Source organism: Polypterus senegalus, chromosome 9 (genome assembly GCF_016835505.1).
Source record: "Polypterus senegalus isolate Bchr_013 chromosome 9, ASM1683550v1, whole genome shotgun sequence".
Taxonomy (NCBI): domain Eukaryota; kingdom Metazoa; phylum Chordata; class Cladistia; order Polypteriformes; family Polypteridae; genus Polypterus; species Polypterus senegalus.
In genome coordinates, this window is record NC_053162.1 from 170047336 (window position 1) to 170068344 (window position 21009).

Consider the following 21009-nt stretch of genomic DNA (forward strand, 5'->3'; position numbering starts at 1 on the left):
TAGCAGTGCACCTTTTTGTACAATTTTTGCAGATTTTCTATAGCTGCATCCTCAAATTTCTGAAAATACTTTTGTGCTGGGAGGCCTAAAATATTCCACACCCTCGCTTATTTAGAATGAGTTGTGGGCATAATCAAAGTGCACCCATATTACTTTTTTAGCTAATTATTTTTATTCCTGGCTATCTGTGATGGTTGATAGTCATGACCGGGATGAGCTTGGTGGATAAGGACAAACACACACAATGCAGAAACAGTGCTATAGTGCTTTAATTATAAACAACCGTCAAAAACATACCAGTCTTCAAATAAATTGTGCAGTGCTTCCAAAAATGTTCAATAAATAAATAATCCAATAAAAGAACTTTGTCCTTTTGGAAGCTAAAATCTAGGAAATAAATAATCCATTAAAATGAGGTTAAATACGTGGCAGGAAAATGTCCCTAAGAAAATCACTGTCAAACAGCTGTCTTTCCAGCTTAATCCCAGTTAAGGAGATGACACACCAGCATATCGGCCCATTTTCAGTGCCTGCTCCTAGTCTCGGACCCCACAGCCTTCTCTGTCTTCTAGCTAGGCTTTATGCCGAGCCTCCATCTCCTGCTGCCAGGCTTGCACCCTGTGCTCCATGGCGCCACCCACATGATGCATCTGTCCTGTGAGTCGCTTCAACAGAGCAGCTCTTCTGCCACTCTAGCTCCCAGGTCATTTAGCTCTAGTGGACTTCAGCCCCACGAGTGCTATTTACATACACCCCTTAAGGGACATCCTCCCTTTATGGGGGGGTGGGGAGTGTGGCGGAGGGAGGGTGACCCTGCACCTGTGCACTAAGTATAGGGTTGTCCTCTCCTGCTACACACATGGGAACCACTATGGCTATGCTACCATGCTCACCCAAAGACATGAGTGTGGCAATTAGAATTATTTATTTCAAAGACGCCAACCAGCCACGGACCCCACTTTACCACACTACCTCTTGCGTATTGTACTGTATATCCACACTTACACGTCACCATTGCTTATTCTTCTGTTCTAATCTCACCATCCAGACTCTTACCAGTCCTTGAAGGTATATAGAGTGTGCACCAACACTGCCTTGGTAAAGTTGAACCCACAGGCACATTATTTGCTGTGATTTGCCAGATCAACATTACAACTAAACCACAACACTGTGTACAAACATGTTTTGAACTAAACTGGCACTCTCTTCATTTATCAGGTACTGGCCTCATGTGCTCTTTCTCTAAATTACCTGATCTGAATGTAAACCTAGTGTCAGCTCTCTACTAAAAAGCTTAGGCCATTCTTAAGGTGTAAATGTAGACACTAATGGGAGAAGGTTGTAGTTTTAACTTTACCTGTGGGAATACTGTACTTAGCCTTTGTGCAATACTGTGGGACAAATTAATATGTCGGGGAGTTTTTAGCAAACCTTAAGTGTTGCAGACTGACAACAGAATGAAGTCAGTCACTATTAGGATTATGAAGCTAGATAGGCTCAGAGGAGCTAGGCATTTAAAGAAGAGGCTTAAAAAACAGCAAACCTGAGTAGCTTAGGGTGCCATAGAAATAATGTTCTTGGAAGAAATGACTCTTGCCAGCATTCTGATCACCTTTTCTTCATCAAGTATTAATATAATTTAAATATAACACTGTAAATGTATATATCAATATGTACATGCATACTGTGTGTATATAATGTATACATAACCACACTTGCGTTTAGAGTATAGTGTATAGTAATGAGTTAAATGTACTGAGTGTTCCTTAAAATAGATAGATACTTTATTAATCCCAAGGGGAAATTCACATAATCCAGCAGCAGTATACTGATACAAAGAAACAATATTAAATTAAATAGTAATTAAAATGAAAAAAATTAAAATAAAATTAATGTTAGCATTTACTCCCCCGGGTGGAATTGAAGAGTCGCATAGTGTGGGGGAGGAACGATCTCTTTAGTCTGTCAGTGGAGCAGGACAGTGACAAAAGTCTGTCACTGAAGCCAATCCTCTGTCTGGAGATGACACTGTTAAGTGGATGCAGTGGATTATTCATGATTGACAGGAGTTTGCTTAGTGCCCGTCTCTCAGCCACAGATGTTAAACTGTCCAACTTTAATCCTACAATAGAGCCTGCCTTCTTAACAAGTTTGTCCAGGCATGAGGCGTCTTTCATCTTTATGCTGCCACCCCAGCACACCACCACGTAGAAGAGGGCACTCTCCACAACCGTCTGGTAGAACATCTGCAGCATCTTACTGCAGATATTGAAGGATGCCAACCTTCTCAGAAAGTATAGTCTGCTCTGACCTTTCTTACATAGAGCATCAGTATTGGCAGTCCAGTCCAATTTGTTATCCAGCTGCACTCCCAGATATTTAAAGGTCTGCACCCTCTGCACACAGTCACCTCTGATGATCACAGGGTCCATAAGGGGCCTAGGCCTCCTAAAATCCACCACCAGCTCCTTGGTCTTGTTGGTGTTAAGGTGTAAGTGGTTTGAGTCGCACCATTTAACAAAGTCTTTGATTAACTGTCTGTACTCCTCCTCCTGCCCACACCTGATGCAGCCCACAATAGCAGTGTCATTGGCGAACTTTTGCACGTGGCAGGACTCCGAGTCATATTGGAAGTCTCTTTACATAAGAATATAGTAATGCATTCCTTTTGATAACGTATGTATATAAAATAAATTTATTGCAGTTATGGAAAGTAGAGTGTAATGCTATTATCTCCAACTGAAATGTTTGGTGACATGCAGTTTTTGTCCATAACACCCCCTACTCCATTACATCTTAACTACATTCCACCAAGAGAACTCCGTACATCTTTATGATTTATGTGAAAATTTTCAGGTGTCCCTCTGGCTGTGAACAGACTTATATTGTACAAATACAGTATTTTCTCCCTTTACCTGTGTAGTCGAACAGTTTTCCTTACAAACTACTCTACACTACTTATGCAAAACATGATTATATATTCTTATGATTATTAGGCACATCCTGTATAGTGACTTTCATGTTTTTGTCTTTTCAATTTTGCATATTGGTCTACTTAAAGTGTAGCTTTGGCATACAACTGCAAAAAAAAATAAATAAATAAAGCTGTTTGCACACTGAAACAAAATTAAGCTTAGAGATGCTGTGTTTTGGTTGTGAGTCACACAGTCATTTGTTTCATTACCATTAAGCCTGAAATCTGGATCAAAAAAGGAATTTTATTAACTTTCAAAGCAGAAAAACTTGCATTATATAAAGAATCTCTAGCATTATATCTTTGACCTGTATTTTGGAACAGTCACAATAAATTAATACTGTTAATTATATCCTTTCTGTTTATAACTGGAGGCTATAAGAAATAATTTAAAATCAAATCATTTTAATAAACGGTTACTTTTCTTTGAACAGTAATTTATAATGTGACATTACTTTGTCAGGCTGAATTATGGCTCAATTGTTTACAACTTTAAAAATCAGAGTTTGAGTTTGATAGCCTGGTTGTTTTCTGCATAATGGATTATGTGTTTTCTTTGAGAAATCTACATTCTTCACTCTTTTTAAACAACTTCTGATTGATCCTGTATGACAGTTTCTTAATATGTCCGTAACTATACAGTGCAATTAGTTCCTACAGTGCATCCAGAAAGTATTCACAGCGCACCACTTTTTCCACATTTTGTTATGTTACAGCCTTATTCCAAAATGAATTAAATTCATTTTTTTCCTCAGAATTCTACACACAACACCCCATAACAACAACGTGAAAAAAGTTTACTTGAGGTTTTTGCAAATTTATTAAAAGTTAAACTGAGAAAGCACATGCACATAAGTATTCAAAGCCTTCGCCACGAAGCTCAAAATTGAGCTCAGGTGCATCCTGTTTATCCTGATCATCCTTGAGATGTTTCTGCAGCTTAATTGGAGTCCACCTGTGGTACATTCAGTTGGTTGGACATGATTTGGAAAGGCACACACCTGTCTATATAAGGTCCCACAGTTGACAGTTCATGTCAGATCACAAACCAAGCATGACGTCAAAGGAATTGTCTGTAGATCTCCGAGACCGGATTGTCTCGAGGAACAAATCTGGGGAAGGTTACAGAAAAATTTCTGCTGCTTTGAAGGACCCAATGAGCACAGTGGCCTCCATCATCCGTAAGTGGAAGATGTTCGAAACCACCAGGACTCTTCCTAGAGTTGGCCGGCCATCTAAACTGAGCGATCGGGAGAGAAGGGCCTTAGTCAGGAAGGTGACCAAGAACCCAATGGTCACTCTGTCAGAGCTCCAGAGGTCCTCTGTGGTGAGAGGAGAACCTTCCAGAAGGACAACCATCTCTGCAGTAATCCACCAACCAGGCCTGTATGGTAGAGTGGCCAGACGGAAGCCACTCCTTAGTAAAAGGCACATGGCAGCCCGCCTGGAGTTTGCCAAAATGCACCTGAAGGACTCTCAGACCATGAGAAACAAAATTCTCTGGTCTGATGAGACAAAGATTGAACTCTTTGGTGTGAATGCCAGGCGTCACTTTTGGAGGAAACCAGGCACCGCTCATTACCAGGCCAATACCATCCCTACAGTGAAGCATGGTGGTGGCAGCATCATGCTGTGGGGATGTTTTTCAGCAGCAGAAACTGGGGGACTAGTCAGGATAAAGGGAAAGATGACTGCAGCAATGTACAGAGACATCCTGGATGAAAACCTGCTCCAGAGCGCTCTTGACCTCAGACTGGGGCGACGGTTCATTTTTGACCAGGACAACGATCCTAAGCACACAGCCAAGATATCAAAGGAGTGGCTTCAGGACAATTCTGTGAATATCCTTGAGTGGCCCAGCCACAGCCCAGACTTGAATCTGGAGAGATCTTAAAATGGCTGTGCACCGACGCTTCCCATCCAACCTGATGGAGCTTGAGAGGTGCTGCAAAGAGGAATGGGCGAAACTGGCCAAGGATAGGTGTGCCAAGCTTGTGGCATCATATTGAAAAAGACTTGAGACTGTAATTGCTGCCAAAGGTGCATCAACAAAGTATTGAGCAAAGGCTGTGAATACTTATGTATATGTGATTTCTCAGTTTTTTTTTATTTTTAATAAATTTGCAAAAACCTCAAGTAAACTTTTTTCACGTTGTCATTATGGGGTGTTGTGTGTAGAATTCTGAGGAAAAAAAATGAATTTAATCCATTTTGGAATAAGGCTGTAACATAACAAAATGTGGAAAAGTGATGTGCTGTGAATACTTTCCAGATGCACTGTATCTCATGTAGTATCGGTTGCTTTCTTTCATTTGGTGTGGCCAGGATATGCCCCAATCTACCACAACCCACTGCTGGAATAAGCTATAAAGGAAACATATAAAAATAGATTTAATGACTGGTGTAACATTGGAACCCAAAATATGGCTGCGTATGTTTTACAAATTTCATATAATTGTGAGAAGTAATTTATGCTAACTGTAATGGGACAAGGTGTGTGTTCCATTTGTCCAGAGGGTGTATTTTATGTGTGTCCTGCTCAATACTATATCCATATTTGACAAATATTTTTCCTGAACCTGAAATAAGTAACCTATTACTGAGGGCTTTTTAAAATTTGCATCAAACCTTCTCTGCTCTTTTTTTCATTTTCTACATTTTTTTTTTCCAGCAACATGATTTTCTAGATAGATATATTGATAGAAAGAACTTTATTTGTCCCCAGGGAGGGGAATTCTACCATTCTCGTGTTCCTCACTTGTTTTTTCAGTAACATGGTTTACTAAATAGGTATATAGGTAGATAGAACTTTTCGTGCCCAGGGGGAATTAAGCTCTTTACAGATGCTCATCAAATAAATAGGGATAGACAGATAAAGATATAAACACACATATGAGAATGACTAAAAGGAAGAAAATCAAGATGAAAGAAAAAAATTGTCACAGTGAGGACTTCTGCATGCCTATTGCTTTTGGAATAAAGGAGCCCCTGTAGCATTTCCTGGTGCACTTCTACCAAATAATTTGTTGGCTGAAAGTCATCATTGTTTGTAAGAAAAGGATGTCCAGCATTGTTCATTATGGCTCTCAGCTTTGTCTTCATTCTATCTCCAGGGGATTGAGAGTGTATCCCATAACTGAAGCAGCCCTTTCAATTAGCTTATTTATTTGGTAGGCCAAGTGATGTTACCAGCCCAGCATACCACAGCATAGAAAATCTCACTGGCCATCCCAGAGTTGTAAATGTGAAGGATACCACTACTCACGTTAAAGGAGCACAGTCTCCTAAGGGGAGAAAAATGCCTACTCTGACCTTTATTCTCTAGTTCCTGTGTGTTATAAGACCAGTCAAATCTGTCATTGATGTGAATCCCCAAGTATGTATGGCATTGCCACATTTCTGCATCCACTCTCTGAATAGTGACTGTGCAGTGAAAGTCACTAACCAGTTCCTTGGCTTATGGTAAGTGTAGAATCATCTCAGATGTGACCAGGGGTTATGTTTGTAGTCTGAGGTATACAAAGTAAAGTGAAAAGGATTCGGGGCCATTACTTTATTGTTGCTGTTACTTTTCGAAAGATGGCCAAGCATTATTATTGGTATCATAACATTTAAAAGTATGTGAACCTTGTAATTCTGATTAACACCATTAACATATACACAAATCCATTTTCTGACTCCTCAGATTAATAAAGGATCTCCGGGAGCTGTAAGCTATCCCAACAGCAATCAGCCATAGTTGCATACAAACACAAATGTTCTTGCTCTAAAATAGTTCAACGTGACATTTGGTGCTGTTTATTTGTACTACTGTATTATAATGATCATACCAATCTTGGAAAAGAAAATCTCTCTAGAGCACTTGGTTGTGGACTTCAGAAGGAGAGAGAGTCTGAGCACTCTTTTTAAAAAGTACAATGTAAGCTAGTTTTCACCTTATCCTTGCTGTTTTGTGGCTCCTTTCATTTATATAGATCAATTTATTGCTTAGTTGTATGATATGAAGATCTTCACATGGAAACCATGTCAATTCACAGTCAATTGAAAGAAAACAAAGCCACATTTCCTAAAATGCACACAACACTTAAATATCATTAAGGTATGTGAAATGACTATGCTAGATCATACATATGAGTAAAAGTAGTCAAAAACATTGGTCATTTTTACTACATGGTATTAAGTCGCTCAGGCTGTCGTGTTTATCTTAAGCATTGTTGGCAGTGAAAACTATCCTGGAAGGAGTGCACTAAAGTCACAGTTATCCAGCTCTGCTAAACAATTTGGGCATTTGACTATTTGGTCACACAGCTTCTTTTCGTTTTGCCTCCTGAGAACTGATGTTCCTTATATAAGCTGTCATTTTTTGATGCAGAGATCAAGACAGTTTTCAGGTTCTTTACTGGTATTTACTATAGAAATTGTTTTTGCAAGGATAGGCAGTGGGTAGGGTTAAGAATTGCCAGTGACACCACTATTATTGGGTTGTGTATACATTTTCTTATGCTTTGCAATATATGATGACATTTCAGATTTGCATTGTAAGTATTCATCGGTTTGTCCGAAGTTAAACTTGAAGTCATAGATATTTATAGAAGACCTTTCACCTAGAAATTAAGAGTTGATTGTTTTGTATTTTAAGTACATTATTTGAATCTATCCAATTTTGCATTTAAAGCTTTTTGAGCTTTACACTGTTCATTACAACATATACATGTACATTATTTTATTGTACATGTCATTAGACCATTCAAAAATGTTTTCACAGTTCTTAACACAAGCAAAACTTGTTAAACTGTTTGTTTCCTCCAGTACTGAAAATGAATATTTGTATTCAACCATGCAGAGGTGCCTTTTGATGCTGTTCATCTGTGTTTTTTTTTTCTTTTTCCTCTGCATCTGATGCATACATCTCAGGCAAGAGATGCACTTCATGTGCAAATGAAATTTTCCCAACCAGGAAGTGATGTTTGCAGACTGCAACCAAATATGATGAACACTTTTAGCTAAGGTTTCTTCTTTGCACAGTTTTCATAATGTTATGTGCATGATGGGAAGAAAGAAACCTACTGCCTTCATCCCCTGCAACCCTTTTCTAACTCGAGCCCTCACCCCACCCCAAACATGAAAGATAGCTTGACAAATATGTGCAATCCAAACTCTGTTACTGAAGGAATATGTCAGCAACTATGATTGTATAACTGAGCAGTGTAAATTAAATATTTTTTAACAGAGCAATAAGATTTTGATTTATGTTAATTTTCCCCACAGCACATAGGCTTTAAATATTAGTAACAAAGTGCTCCAACTTGTGCAGTGTTTAGAATAAGCAATAAATATTTCAACTAGAACTTCCCATTCAGTCTAGTGTAGCTTGTTGTTTGTTGATTCCAGCATTAAAGGTACACAAGATACAATTTCTAAACCATTCAGCTAGATGTAAGGTTTCAACATCAGTCCTTTCTAGCACTTGAGCAGAATTTTTGTGTGGAAACTAAATATAGAGTAAAGGAAAGCTTTAACTAGGTCTAAGATTAATGCCAGCTTTTAGTAATTTCCTACGTGCGTGTGGCCTTTAGGCAGCAAATCAATAAATTGAAAGGGCAGGTAAATTTGACATATAGTGGTGTATAGAAGCCATGAGTTGCACGTAGCTGTCACATTGAAAACCACCCAAATTGATTGCTGGAAAGCGGAAAGTTGATATTGAAAGAAAATGGTGTGCAGGCCATATTTCATCAAATACAGTGGGATGCAAAAGTTTGGGCAACCTTGTTAATAGTCATTATTTTCCTGTATAAATCGTTGGTTGTTACGATAAAAAATGTCAGTTAAATATCATGTAGGAGACACACACAGTGATATTTGAAGTGAAATGAAGTTTATTGGATTTACAGAAAGTGTGCAATAATTGTTCAAACAAAATCAGGCAGGTGCATAAATTTGGGCACCACATAAAAGAAATGAAATCAATATTAGTAGATCCGCCTTTTGCAGAAATTACAGCCTCTAAACGCTTCCTGTAGGTTCCAATGAGAGTCTGGATTGTGGTTGAAGGTATTTTGGACCATTCCTCTTTACAAAACATCTCTAGTTCATTCAGGTTTGATGGCTTCCGAGCATGGACAGCTCTCTTTAACTCACACCACAGATTTTCAATTATATTCAGGTCTGGGGACTGAGATGGCCATTCCAGAACGTTGTACTTGTTCCTCTGCATGAATGCCTTAGTGGATTTTGAGCAGTGTTTCAGGCCGTTGTCTTTTTGAAAGATCCAGCCCCGGCACAGCTTCAGCTTTGTCACTGATTCCTGGACATTGGTCTCCAGAATCTGCTGATACTGAGTGGAATCCATGCGTTACTCAACTTTGACAAGATTTCCCAGTCCCTGCACTGGCCACACAGCCCCACAGCATGATGGAACCACCACCATATTTTACTGTAGGTAGCAGGTGTTTTTCTTGGAATGCTGTGTTCTTTTTCCTCCATGCATAATGCCCCTTGTTATGCCCAAATAACTCAATTTTAGTTTCATCAGTCCACAGCACCTTATTCCAAAATGAAGCTGGCTTGTCCAAATGTGCTTGAGCATACCTCAAGCGGCTCTGTTTGTGCTGTGGGGGAGAAAAGGCTTCCTCTGCATCACTCTCGCATACAGCATCTCCTTGTGTAAAGTCGCGAATGGTTGAACGATGCACAGTGACTCCATCTGCTGCAAGATGATGATGTAGGTCTTTGGTGCTGGTCTGTGGGTTAACTCTGACTGTTCTCACCATTATTAAGCTTCTGTCTATCCGAAATCTTTCTTGGTCTGCCACTTGAGCCTTAACTTGAACTGAGCCTGTGGTCTTCCATTTCCTCAATATGTTCCTAACTGTGGAAACAGACAGCTTAAATCTCTGGGACAGCTTTCTGTATCCTTCCCCTAAACCATGATGGTGAACAATCTTTGTCTTCAGGTTATTTGAGAGTTGTTTTGTGACCCCCATGTTGCTACTCTTCAGAGAAAATTAAAGGAGGAGGAAACTTACAATTGACCCCCTTAAATACTCTTTCTCATTATAGGATTCACCTGTGTATGTAGGTCAGGGGTCACTGAGCTTACCAAGCCAATTTGAGTTCCAATAATTAGTTCTAAAAGTTTTGGAATCAATAAAATGACAACTGTGCCCAAATTTATGCACCAGCCTGATTTTGTTTGGACAATTATTGCACACTTTCTGTAAATCCAATAAACTTCAATTCACTTCTCAAATATCACTGTGTATGTTTCTCCCTTATGATATATTTAACTGACATTTTTTATCGTAACAACCAACGATTTATACAGGAAAATAATGACTATTGACAAGGTTGCCCAAACTTTTGCATCCCACTGTATATTTCATTGGAGTTGACCCACATACAATGGTCAGTAATGAAAAGGTTAATAGTTTTCAGGGATAGTATTGCCAGCAACTTTGAAGATACAACCCCACTGCAGTGTTCTCCCCAGAAATTTTTTCCAGCTGGGTGGGGCGGGATGGGTAATTTTGGTGGAGGAGAAATTTAAATGTGCACTATTTTTATTAGTTAATTATTTTCCAATCCTCAATTTAACTTCCTTTTTTAAGGTTTGACACTTGTGCCAGAATATTTAAGAAGTATCCAATTCAGGATCCTGCAAACCTAAGAAAAATTTAAAATAACAATTGACATAAACCAAGAGGCGCACAGTATTGTCGCTGTCGGGAAGAAAAGTGAAAACAATGAAAAAAAGTATGGGAAACCTAATGAAGAAAAATTAAAAAATATTCTTCAAAACCAACTTGCATATGCAGAAGGTGTCTTCGGTTAAATACTTATTCTTCTTTTCTTCCTAGAGACCCAGTTGTCTGCAGCTTTCCCATAATCAAAGTCCCCAGTATCTGGGCCCTCCAAGGAGATCAGCATGAGATTATTTAGCGTGCTTTGATTCATGCGATTTTTCAAATTTGTCTTGATCCTTTTAAGGGCAGAAACCCCCTTTCACATTCAGCTGTGCTCACTGGGATCACTAGCCCAATATGAGCTAGTCTGGCTAAATTTGGAAACGACTCTTTGAGCTCTGATGTCGTTGCCATTTTTAGTAAAATCTGTTTTGGACTGAAGTCTTTGTATGATAGATCATTTTTGATGCAATTGCCCATTCTTGCCCGCTACTTTCATATTTTAAAATTGGAAGGCTACCATTTTTGGAGTAATGATCGAAAAGAATTTCAGCAGACTCACTTCAATCGTGAGTTTCTGCATTGAAAATTTTTGAAAAGCTAGAAATAAGTGGTATGTCAGGGAATCTTGCATCTAGGTGCTTGACAGCTGTCTCTAGGTATTTGTCATATATTGCAGTTTTGAATGACATTACATCACTCTGTGTATAAACAATGCAGAGATCTGACCATTCTTCTGCCAGACAATGATGAAGGCTTTGAAAATATCTCCCAGGAGTGTCTTTCAACTCCATGATGGACAATTTTGTGGCGAGCAAAATTGGCTCAATTTCGGTATGATTGACAACTTGCCTTTGCCAAGCCTTAGATAAGTTGGACAACAAAGGTAATACGACTGAATGCATCATCAGAAAGGAAACAAAATTGTACATTTTAATACATCTGCTGTGTAATTTTCATTCAGTGGCCTCTCTTTCCAGTGCAGTTATGACACTCATCATACACTGTCGTAGTGACTATACTGCAAATGATGAGACAGCCATCTAGTGTCACTGGCCATTTTCAGCTTAATCTGGGGAATGTTAAGAATAGTTTGAATTTCCGTTAAACCAGCCATCCTAACTGAAGAATTTTGGAAGAAACAGAACAGTTGCCTTAAGTTGTCATTCAGTTTTGTTAAATAAGGTACAGCAGCTGCTGCTTGGGCACTTGCAAGGGCCAATTGGTGGTTTACACAGTGGCAGTTGACCAAGACTCCAGATGTTTTATCTTTAAGCAGTTTTGCCTCAACTTTCTGTTTCCCAATCATAACAGCCACTCCATCTGACCCTAGTCCAACCAGATTAACAGTTTTCAAGCCTGGAGTGTCCATAGTCTCACTTAGTGTGTTGGTTATAGTCTCTGCTTTGCCATCAATCATATTAGGGGTTGATACGAAACTAATTCTGACCTCTTTAGTAACCTGGCATACATATTTAATGTAAATAATTGTTTTACAACTGAGATGTCTATGGTTTCATCACACAGAATACTGAAAAAATGTTTGTGTATATTTTTCAGTATGTTAGATTTTATTTCTGATGCTAAGACATCCAGCAGCTTTTGCGTTATTCTTTCAGAGGTGTAATGTGCATTTTTACCAACCTTGAGATGTTGTAAAAAGGAACAACCCATTTCTTTACAGTGTTCCAACAGCTTTTCAAACAGTGTTGTATGTGGCAACTCATTTTTTGCCAACCAATACATGGATCTTAAAGGTCCCACAAAGGCATCTCTCTGTAAGTTATTTAACACAGATGCAGATCTTTCAATTTGACCGATTCCAGTTTGCTGTAGTACACGCTTTCCTAAAAGTCATTAAAGTAGAAAGTCGTAAACTAAACTTCATCTTAAAATTAATGTTTAATTTACTAAATTTTCTCAAACCCCGTCATAAATTCATGCAGTACTTTAAATGCTTTGTGTTAAGTATTCCCCGACCGAGTTGTTAATCACTACGTGCTTCTCAAACAGACTTCCTCTTGCACTGAGGAGGCACCAGCAGGGATGCATTCACTTCATGATATTCCTGCTCTCTGAACATTAATAATGCTAAAATAAATACTTGATATCATTTTCATGATGAAATGCATTAAAGTATGTATTAAACATGCTCGGTGGTATGGCATAGTGCTGCTCCCTCGCAGTAAGAGCTTCCCAGGTGTGACGAGGCTCCAAAAAACTAGATGTATGAATGGATATCGCACAGGTTTAACTTAAATATTGTGTAAATGTTGGGTTCGTGATCTGGTGGTCGGAGACAAGAACACAGAATTCAATGGATGTTCTTCTGAGTGGGCTTTCTTTATTGCATGCGTGCTGTCTCTATCTGATGTACCAAAACCCCTGTTCCTATCCTTCCTTTTTCTTTATCCACATAATCAATCACCACACGATAAACGTCTTTGTGAAATTAAAACTAGTTATAAACTTAGACCACGGAGTGTTTAGAACTTCGTTATACATTTTTAATCTTGCCATCCATTCAGGGTTGCGCCGATCCCAGCAAGCATCATGTGCGAGGCAGGACCAAATCCTGAACAGTGCGCCTGCTCATCGCAGGGGGAATACGAGCACACACACACACACCCACCCACCACTAGCAGGGTCAATTTTGTATCACAAATCCCCACATCCTACATGACTTTGAAAGGAAACTAAAGCACGCTGAGTAAACCCACCAGAAAAACATGCAAACTCAAGTCTGGGAACACCTGGGACCCACTTTGCTGCGAGGAAGCAGTGCAACCTCCACGCCACTGTGACCCCACATAATTAGTACATGCTTTAATGCATTTCATTACGAAAATGATATCAAGTATTTATCTTTGCATTGTAAATGTTCAGGGAGCAGGAATATCATGAAATTAGTGTATTTTGTGTGGTGATCGCTGCCATGTGAGATGACAGCTGGGCGCTCAACTAAATTAGCTGGACGGAGCGCCCGGCTAAAAGACACTAGGGAGAACACTGCACTGGAAGAGACTACAGAGATCGCAAGTTATAAGAATACCGCAGCCCTAGTACCAGAGGGAAGAGGTGGATCTGAAACGTTGACCTTTTACAAATTATTTTTGTTAACTGGTGGGTTAACCTTCCCTTTCAATATTCAAGTGCTGCATTTCTTTTAATTTGTTATTGCCAAAAAGATTACCAAACATGCTATGTGCTCCTTTTCCTAAGCAGACAAAAGAGTGTATCTGTTGGCATGCTCTCATGAGGTTTGAATTCTCAGTTAGTTTGATTGACATCTTCTGGGTGAGGTTATGTTCAGTACTGTACCTGCCTAGAAGTTACTGGAATATGGCTCACCTGTCCTGAGCACTGTGCAATCATTAAGGTGAATGGAATCAAACTAATTAGTTATGTATATGTGCTAACATATGTTCCACCAATCACTGAACATAACACAGGCCTGTTTCTCCGGGTATTAAATGAGGATTTTCAGTAAATGAACATATGTAGTTTATTCTGTCCCTGTTGGATGCTGTGCTTCCTATAACTAATGGATTTGTTCAGGTGCCTTCCTTTTATACCTAATCATGGTGTCTAACCTCACATAAGCGCTTCTTATCTTAGTGACACATTTACTGTCTAATTAAGGGAGCTGTCATTTCCAAGTTTCTGTGTTTTAGGTTCAATGTAGAAATTACAAAGGTAAATTTTGTAACTTTGTCTTAAAACGTACTAAGCTGTTACAGGCATATGAGTACTGTGTTCTCTTTTTAACTTAACAGTATTACTCTGTTCTTCCTGTTTTTTTTGGTTATTTAATCAACTATTTATTAATCAGTAGATCTGATGCCAAAGTAGTTGCAACCTTTCCTCATTTGGTGGTGCTTGCCCGAGTGTCTGCTCTGCTTGTTGTTTATTACAGTATTGGGACACAATGATGGGAGCAAACTGCACAGAAAAAGGATGAAATAATAGGAATACATTAAAACAGAGTTAATGTATAGCAACATATAACATATTACTGTATATGTTAATCTATAGCAAAAACAGAAATATTTCTAAATATCTTGTAAATGTAGAAATCCTATTGCTGTTTTTCTGAATGCAGAATAAGGTAAGAGAAAAAAGACTAGCTAATTACATGAGATCAATTATCACTGATTGTGAAATCTGGTTGGAACAAAAACCTTCAGCCACAGCAGGTCCCCAGAACTGCATTTGGGAACCACTGCTCTAGACCATCCTAACCCTTCTCGTTATCAGCTTGATTGGTAGACTGACCCTGCTGAGTCATGGGTCTGTGGGGGATAAAGGGGGAGGGTGGATTAAAACCGTTTTTAAACATCCTACTTAGTTGGTGTTTATCCAATTCTGTCATGGGAAGCTCAGGCTTTGGTGCACCATAGCTTTATTTAACCCGATTCCGTACTGTCAGATCTATATCTGAGCATTGCCTTATTTTTCTGGTAGAGTGGGTTAAGTTGGTGGTTCAGAAGCAATCACAGATAGGATGGGTGAGTATGCTTGAAAGTAAAGACAATGTTTTTTCAGAATTGATGTAAAATGAGTGGTGTGTCAATTGCAAAAGCACATCACTTGAGGAATCTTGACCCATTGTAGCTTTCCTTTCAGGTAGTCTAATTCTTTCAAGTCTGTGTTATTGCGTTATCTTCGGCTTGTCTTTACCAGACACAGTATTTTAGGAAGGGTATATCTGTTTATCTCCATGTCTATTCCATTCTCTCTGTCTCTCTCCTTATTACTTGAAAGTTCGAGTAAGACTCATTAGCTGTTTTATTTTTGAAAATGCCACAGTGCAAATATTTATTGAGTAGCTGTTTTAATGGACATCAAATTTGAATGTTGTGAAGGTTTTTGTAACCAGTTTTTTTTATTTAAATCAAAATAAATTCAGAGGTTTGGTGGGAGGTTATGATGTATAATTGTAACGTTTGTATTTTACTCACTAGATATTTTCATTCAAATATGAAAATATTTTTGCTACAAGGCTCCATGACTTTCATTTTGTAAAATTGCATAGCAATTAATCTTTAAGTCCTAGGGACTCCATCACTACAAGGTCCTATTCAGATTACCATCATTTTCTATATTTTTGGGATCATATAGTGATAGGCCATCTATAAAGACTTGTTTTTCGTTTGTGCTGTTTGCCATTCGTGTTACAGCACACTGCATTGTTTTTTTGCAACATAAAAGTTAACGTGATCTGTGTTCCCAAGTCTTTCATTACACAGTTCACAGACTAGAGCAGCCTTGGCATGTATTTACTTTCTAAGCACATTTCATTTTCAGTGAGAGAAATCTACAGCTCACTTCTGATAATAAAAGATTCATGAATTGTAGTGCATTTGTGGCTTTAGATGAGTTCCACATGATACTGTATGTTGATGGTGGGAGTTCCCATGAAATGTGGGTAACACTTTAGGTATCTGTAAAAATCAGCTATTAACAGTCTACATGTTATGAAACATATATTTTAAGTCTTTTTTGTCTTGCTGGCTAATTCCCAACACCATAACATAGATTGACAAGGTAGCACAATGGTGTGGTCTCCAGGTTGTAAGAATTATTCACTTTCAGAATGAATTTGTAAGGAATTATGCACACACACCCTTGCAGTCTCTAAACAGCATTGAAACTAAAGCTCTTGCCCTGTGTTTGGGGCTCTGTATGACAACAGTAGCAAATACACTGTATGGCTGGAGAAACCCCAGGAAATCATGATCTGAATGATCAGGTCAAAGCAGACTGTTCAAGTCCAGTTCCTTAACTAACTGCACACAAATGCTCACTGCACACACACCCGACTAGCCCTCCCCCTGGCCTCTCCAGGGATGGCTTTGAAAAATTCGCACAATCAGGAAACAGGCGCGTAGCCAGCAGCCGTCATAGTTTCCGGGAATCTGTCCCACAATCCACTGGGGGTGTCACCAGTATTGACGTGACTAGTATTGTTCTGTGTGAGTAGACCATTGTTCAGAGGAAGGAACCACAACAAAAACTTGAGTGACCCAAAGTCCCGGGCTTGTTTATAAAGACGTGTCTCACTGGCATCCCAGTCCCGCCGTCACAGAGTAATGGGTTAGTTGCTGCTTCGGATTCACTCCAGTGTGCTTAGCATAGTGGACGTCCAGCAGAATTAAGTGGTATGTTCTGACCACAGGAAATTTGCTTTTAAATTCCCAACTGGTCTGCTGGGGAGGGGAGGATTAGTGTTCATGAGTTGTCATGTGGTGCTGATGATACAGGAAGGGAAGGGTATTTTGGGCTGCTGGAGTGTTAGCATGAATCTGGTTAGGCTTAATGCACTTAGCCCATATAGTGGCATGATGGAGTTTGGTTGCTGGTATTCTGTTCTACTTGTTGAGTGTACCCATGTGAAGGTCTGTATTGATACCATTGAAAACCTCTGACTACCACATGGTTATTGATTTCTTCAGACAAACTATCTCTAAGGTTAACTGGCAGCTGTAAAATCTTTAGGGAATAAACATATCTGCCACATGGGACTTCTCCCTGTAAAACTCATACCTGGTTACCTCTGAATGAAATAGCCTTGTTAATGGTAGATTAGGTGATTTGTGGCATGTTCTGTAGTTCTACCTTCTGAATCAGCATGATGATGGGATACCAAGAACCTTTTCTGTACAGAACTTGTGTGCAACTTGTCTTAATGGAATCTATATACATTTTTCTGTGGCAGGTGCTGCAAATGTTATGTTATGTTATGTAAAATATTATCCTATATAATTAAAGAGCACTGTGTTGTGTGCCTAGTAACACATCGTCTATTTTATGGGTGGCACCAAGATTTGTTTTATTAGGCGTTGGCCCTGAAAGTGTGTCATGTGGGTATGTCTTTAAAGTCCAACTACACCAGTGCCTAGGAATGAGGGGTTCTTTCAGCTAAATAGCATGTCTTTGAAGCCTCAGTTCCACCAGCATACAAAAATAGTGTAAGAAGGACGTGTGGTGTGCTGCCAGGTGCATTGCTTAATGTATTTCCAATCATCCTAATATAATCTCTGTTAAAATTACCACTGTAGTTTTGTTTCTTGTAACTAGTCAAGATGATGTGTTGGGGTGTGCACTGTATTGTTGGTGGGTGCACCCAGCATATATTTTAGTTGGAGTATGTCCTTCAGACGTCTTCCACTCCATCCTATTTGAAGATGTGTGTTTTCTGCAAAAGAGACTTTTATACTAGAATTAGTGAAGAATTGGCGGTGTTTCTTTGGTACCAGGGGCACTTTCTAAATGTTCACAATATGCCTAGTGCAAGAGCTTGGTCTTGTGTTGAAGAGTTTAACTGATTGTCAGCCCTCTGGTCATATTTCTCTAAACTGCTAAGTGAGAAAGCTGATGGCCATGTAGAATGTGAAGTTAAGATCCTCTAGAGTCATAAAGGTGGATGCGGTAATCTGTTTGCACCATGCACTAATAAGTTTAAAAATAAAATGAGTGTGAGAGGAGTAGCAGATATTATTGTACCATCAGAGTTCCCTGGAGAGCAACAGATACCTACATCAAGCAGTTTGGTTTGGCATTTGGCAGCTGTGCAGTGCACCAGGTTGACTGTGTGGGATGAGTGAACTGATCTTCATGTGAGGTTTTGTTGGGAGATTACAAATTAGTTAAAATCCAATCGACTGGTTATTGAATCTAGGTTACCGTTTGTTTAGCCAAATCTGCCTCTGTTCATTGTTTTTGTGCAAGCAGTATGGTGTAGTGGTTAAGCCTTTGCACTTCAAACCTTGAGGTTATTGATTCAAATCCCGCTACTGACACTATGTGACTATGAGCCAGTCGCTTGACCTACCTGTGCTACAATTAAAAAAACAAAAAAGAAATGTAACCAATTGTATCATAAATGTTGCAAGTCGCCTCAGATAAAGGTGTCAGTCAAATAAGTAAATGTAATGTTTTTATGTTACTCATTTGCTTTCTCTTTCATTGCAGGTTTCCCATCAGAAAACCAACCAGGTAAGAGTTTGTGTTTAATGCTGTTTTGGGGGACATTTGATGAAGTTCCTTAAACAAACATGCAAAACTCTGTCATTCTTTGTTCTTTCCTAAAATACATTCCTGGAGCAGCTTCTGATTATTAGTGAAATGCATGTTTTGTTTAGAATGATGTCTAGTGGTCGGTCTGTTGTGATATTTGGTTGCACTCTAGTACTTTTGTTGGTGAGTGCTGGTGATTAAGCAGTGGGAAGCCCAAACACACCCCACCCGTAATCACCTTTTTAAATAGCATTGTATGAATCTCAGGGTCTTCTGTCACTAGTGAACCGATGTCATGCCAGCTCAGTTAGTCTGTTCCCTTATCACCTATGCATTTTTGGCAATTAATGCCAACAGTAAACTCATTGAAAATTAAAGAACTTTTCTTGCTGAGTCATTGTCATGTTATGAAATGGGACAAAATCAATGAGTTAAGCAGAAACTGATGTGGACCCCTTGGGAGATTTGTTTGGATGGCTTGATTCCTACAGATGTTACATTTATTTGTTTGTGCAAGTGTTTAATGTGCCATGTAATATTGTTTCCTGCAGACAATTCCTGCATGCACTATGACTTTGTAATAGCTTAATCTGTCATTAATTCTTCGTAGTAGTTTTTTTTTTTTTTGGATGAAGAAGGCTTGATTTGTAATTACACCTTGATTTAACATCAGTCATCACATTGTAAGGTCAAGATTGAAGTGCCTTTGTAGTTGGACGGGTGGTGTTTTTTCTTTGGTATAGACGGTAAGCAAAATATAGAATAATTTATTAACACTTGGTTGGTGCTTACGTCAATCTCTTTGTGAAAGACATTGAGGTATATTAAAAAGGGAGATGCCAACTTTAAAGTAGTATTGTAGGGAATATGTTTGAAGGAAAAAAGGGATATACTGTATACAGTAAAATAAGTGACAAAATTATACTTTTTTCAAAATTTTGGTTGATCTAATTAGAGATAAAAAGGACTGCATGAAATAATGCATTTCCATTGTTGCATCCCAGAATAGAAAATAAAGATGCTATATATTAGGAAAGCTGAAATAATGTATTTTTGATTTAGAACAACATTGGAGATTAAAGGCTCTGACTAAAATGTTTGAAATATTACATTTTAACTTCTATTTAAGTGGATCTTTATTGTAATAAAGACACAGTATATAACAAAAACTAATTACATTTTCATTGATGCCTTTTTAGATGTGTCTTGATTCTAGACATTTACAGTGGGTACGGAAAGTATTCAAACTCCCTTCAATTTTTCACTATTTGTTATATTGCAGCCATTTGCTAAAATCATTTAAATAAATTTTTTTCCTCATTAATGTACACACAGCACCCCATATTGACAGACAAAAAAAAAATAATTTTTGAAATTATTGCAGATTTATTAAAAACGAAAAACTGAAATATCACATGGTCCGAAGTATTCAGACCCTTTGCTGTGACACTCATATATTTAACTCTATTTAAGAAATGCTTTCCATTTCTTCTGATCATTCTTGAGATCACCTTCATTTGAGTCCAGCTGTGTTTGATTATACTGATTGGACTTGATTAGGAAAGCCACACACCTGTCTATATAAGACCTTACAGCTCACAATGCATGTCACAGCAAATGAGAATCATGAGGTCAAAGGAACTGCCTGAAGAGCTCAGAGACAGAATTGTGGCAAGGCACAGATCTGGCCAAGGTTACAAAAAAATTTCTGCTGCACTTGAGGTTCCCAAGAGCACAGTGGCCTCCATAATCCTTAAATGGAAGACATTTGGGACGACCAGAACCCTTCCTAGAGCTGGCCGTCCAGCCAAGCTGAGCTACTGGGGGAGAAGAGCCTTGGTGAGAGAGGTAAAGAAGAACCCAAAGATCACTTTGGCTGAGCTCCAGAGATGCAGTCAGGAGATGGGAGAAAGTTGTAGAAAGTCGACCATCACTGCAGCCCTGCACCAGTCAGGGCTTTATGGCAGAGTGGCCTGTCGGAAGCCTCTCCTCAGTGCAAGACACATGACAGCCCGGATGGAGTTTGCTAAAAGACACCTGAAGATTCTCTGGTCTGATGAGACCAAGATAGAACTTTTTGGCCTTAATTCTAAGCGGTATGTGTGGAGACAACCAGGCACTGCTTATCACTTGTCCAATACAGTCCCCACAGTGAAGCATGGCGGTGGCAGCATCATGCTGTGGGGGTGTTTTTTAGCTGCAGGGACAGGACGACTGGTTGCAATCGAGGGAAAGATGAATGTGGCCAAGTACAGGGATATCCTGAACAAAAACCTTCTCCAGAGTGCTAAGGACTTCAGACTGGGCCGAAGGTTTACCTTCCAACAAGAC

At 39.0% G+C, this 21009-nt stretch overlaps 1 protein-coding gene across 4 annotated transcripts in view; it reads left to right on the plus strand.

Moving 5' to 3' along the window:
- LOC120535960 (rho guanine nucleotide exchange factor 12-like) overlaps positions 1–21009 on the plus strand; it is a 158454-nt gene that overhangs the window by 85379 nt on the left and 52066 nt on the right. For all 4 annotated transcript variants that reach the window (XM_039764194.1, XM_039764197.1, XM_039764195.1 and 1 more), the window contains exon 2: positions 18634–18657. In XM_039764194.1, the coding sequence (XP_039620128.1) occupies positions 18634–18657 (24 nt within the window). The remainder of the gene's footprint in view (positions 1–18633; positions 18658–21009) is intronic.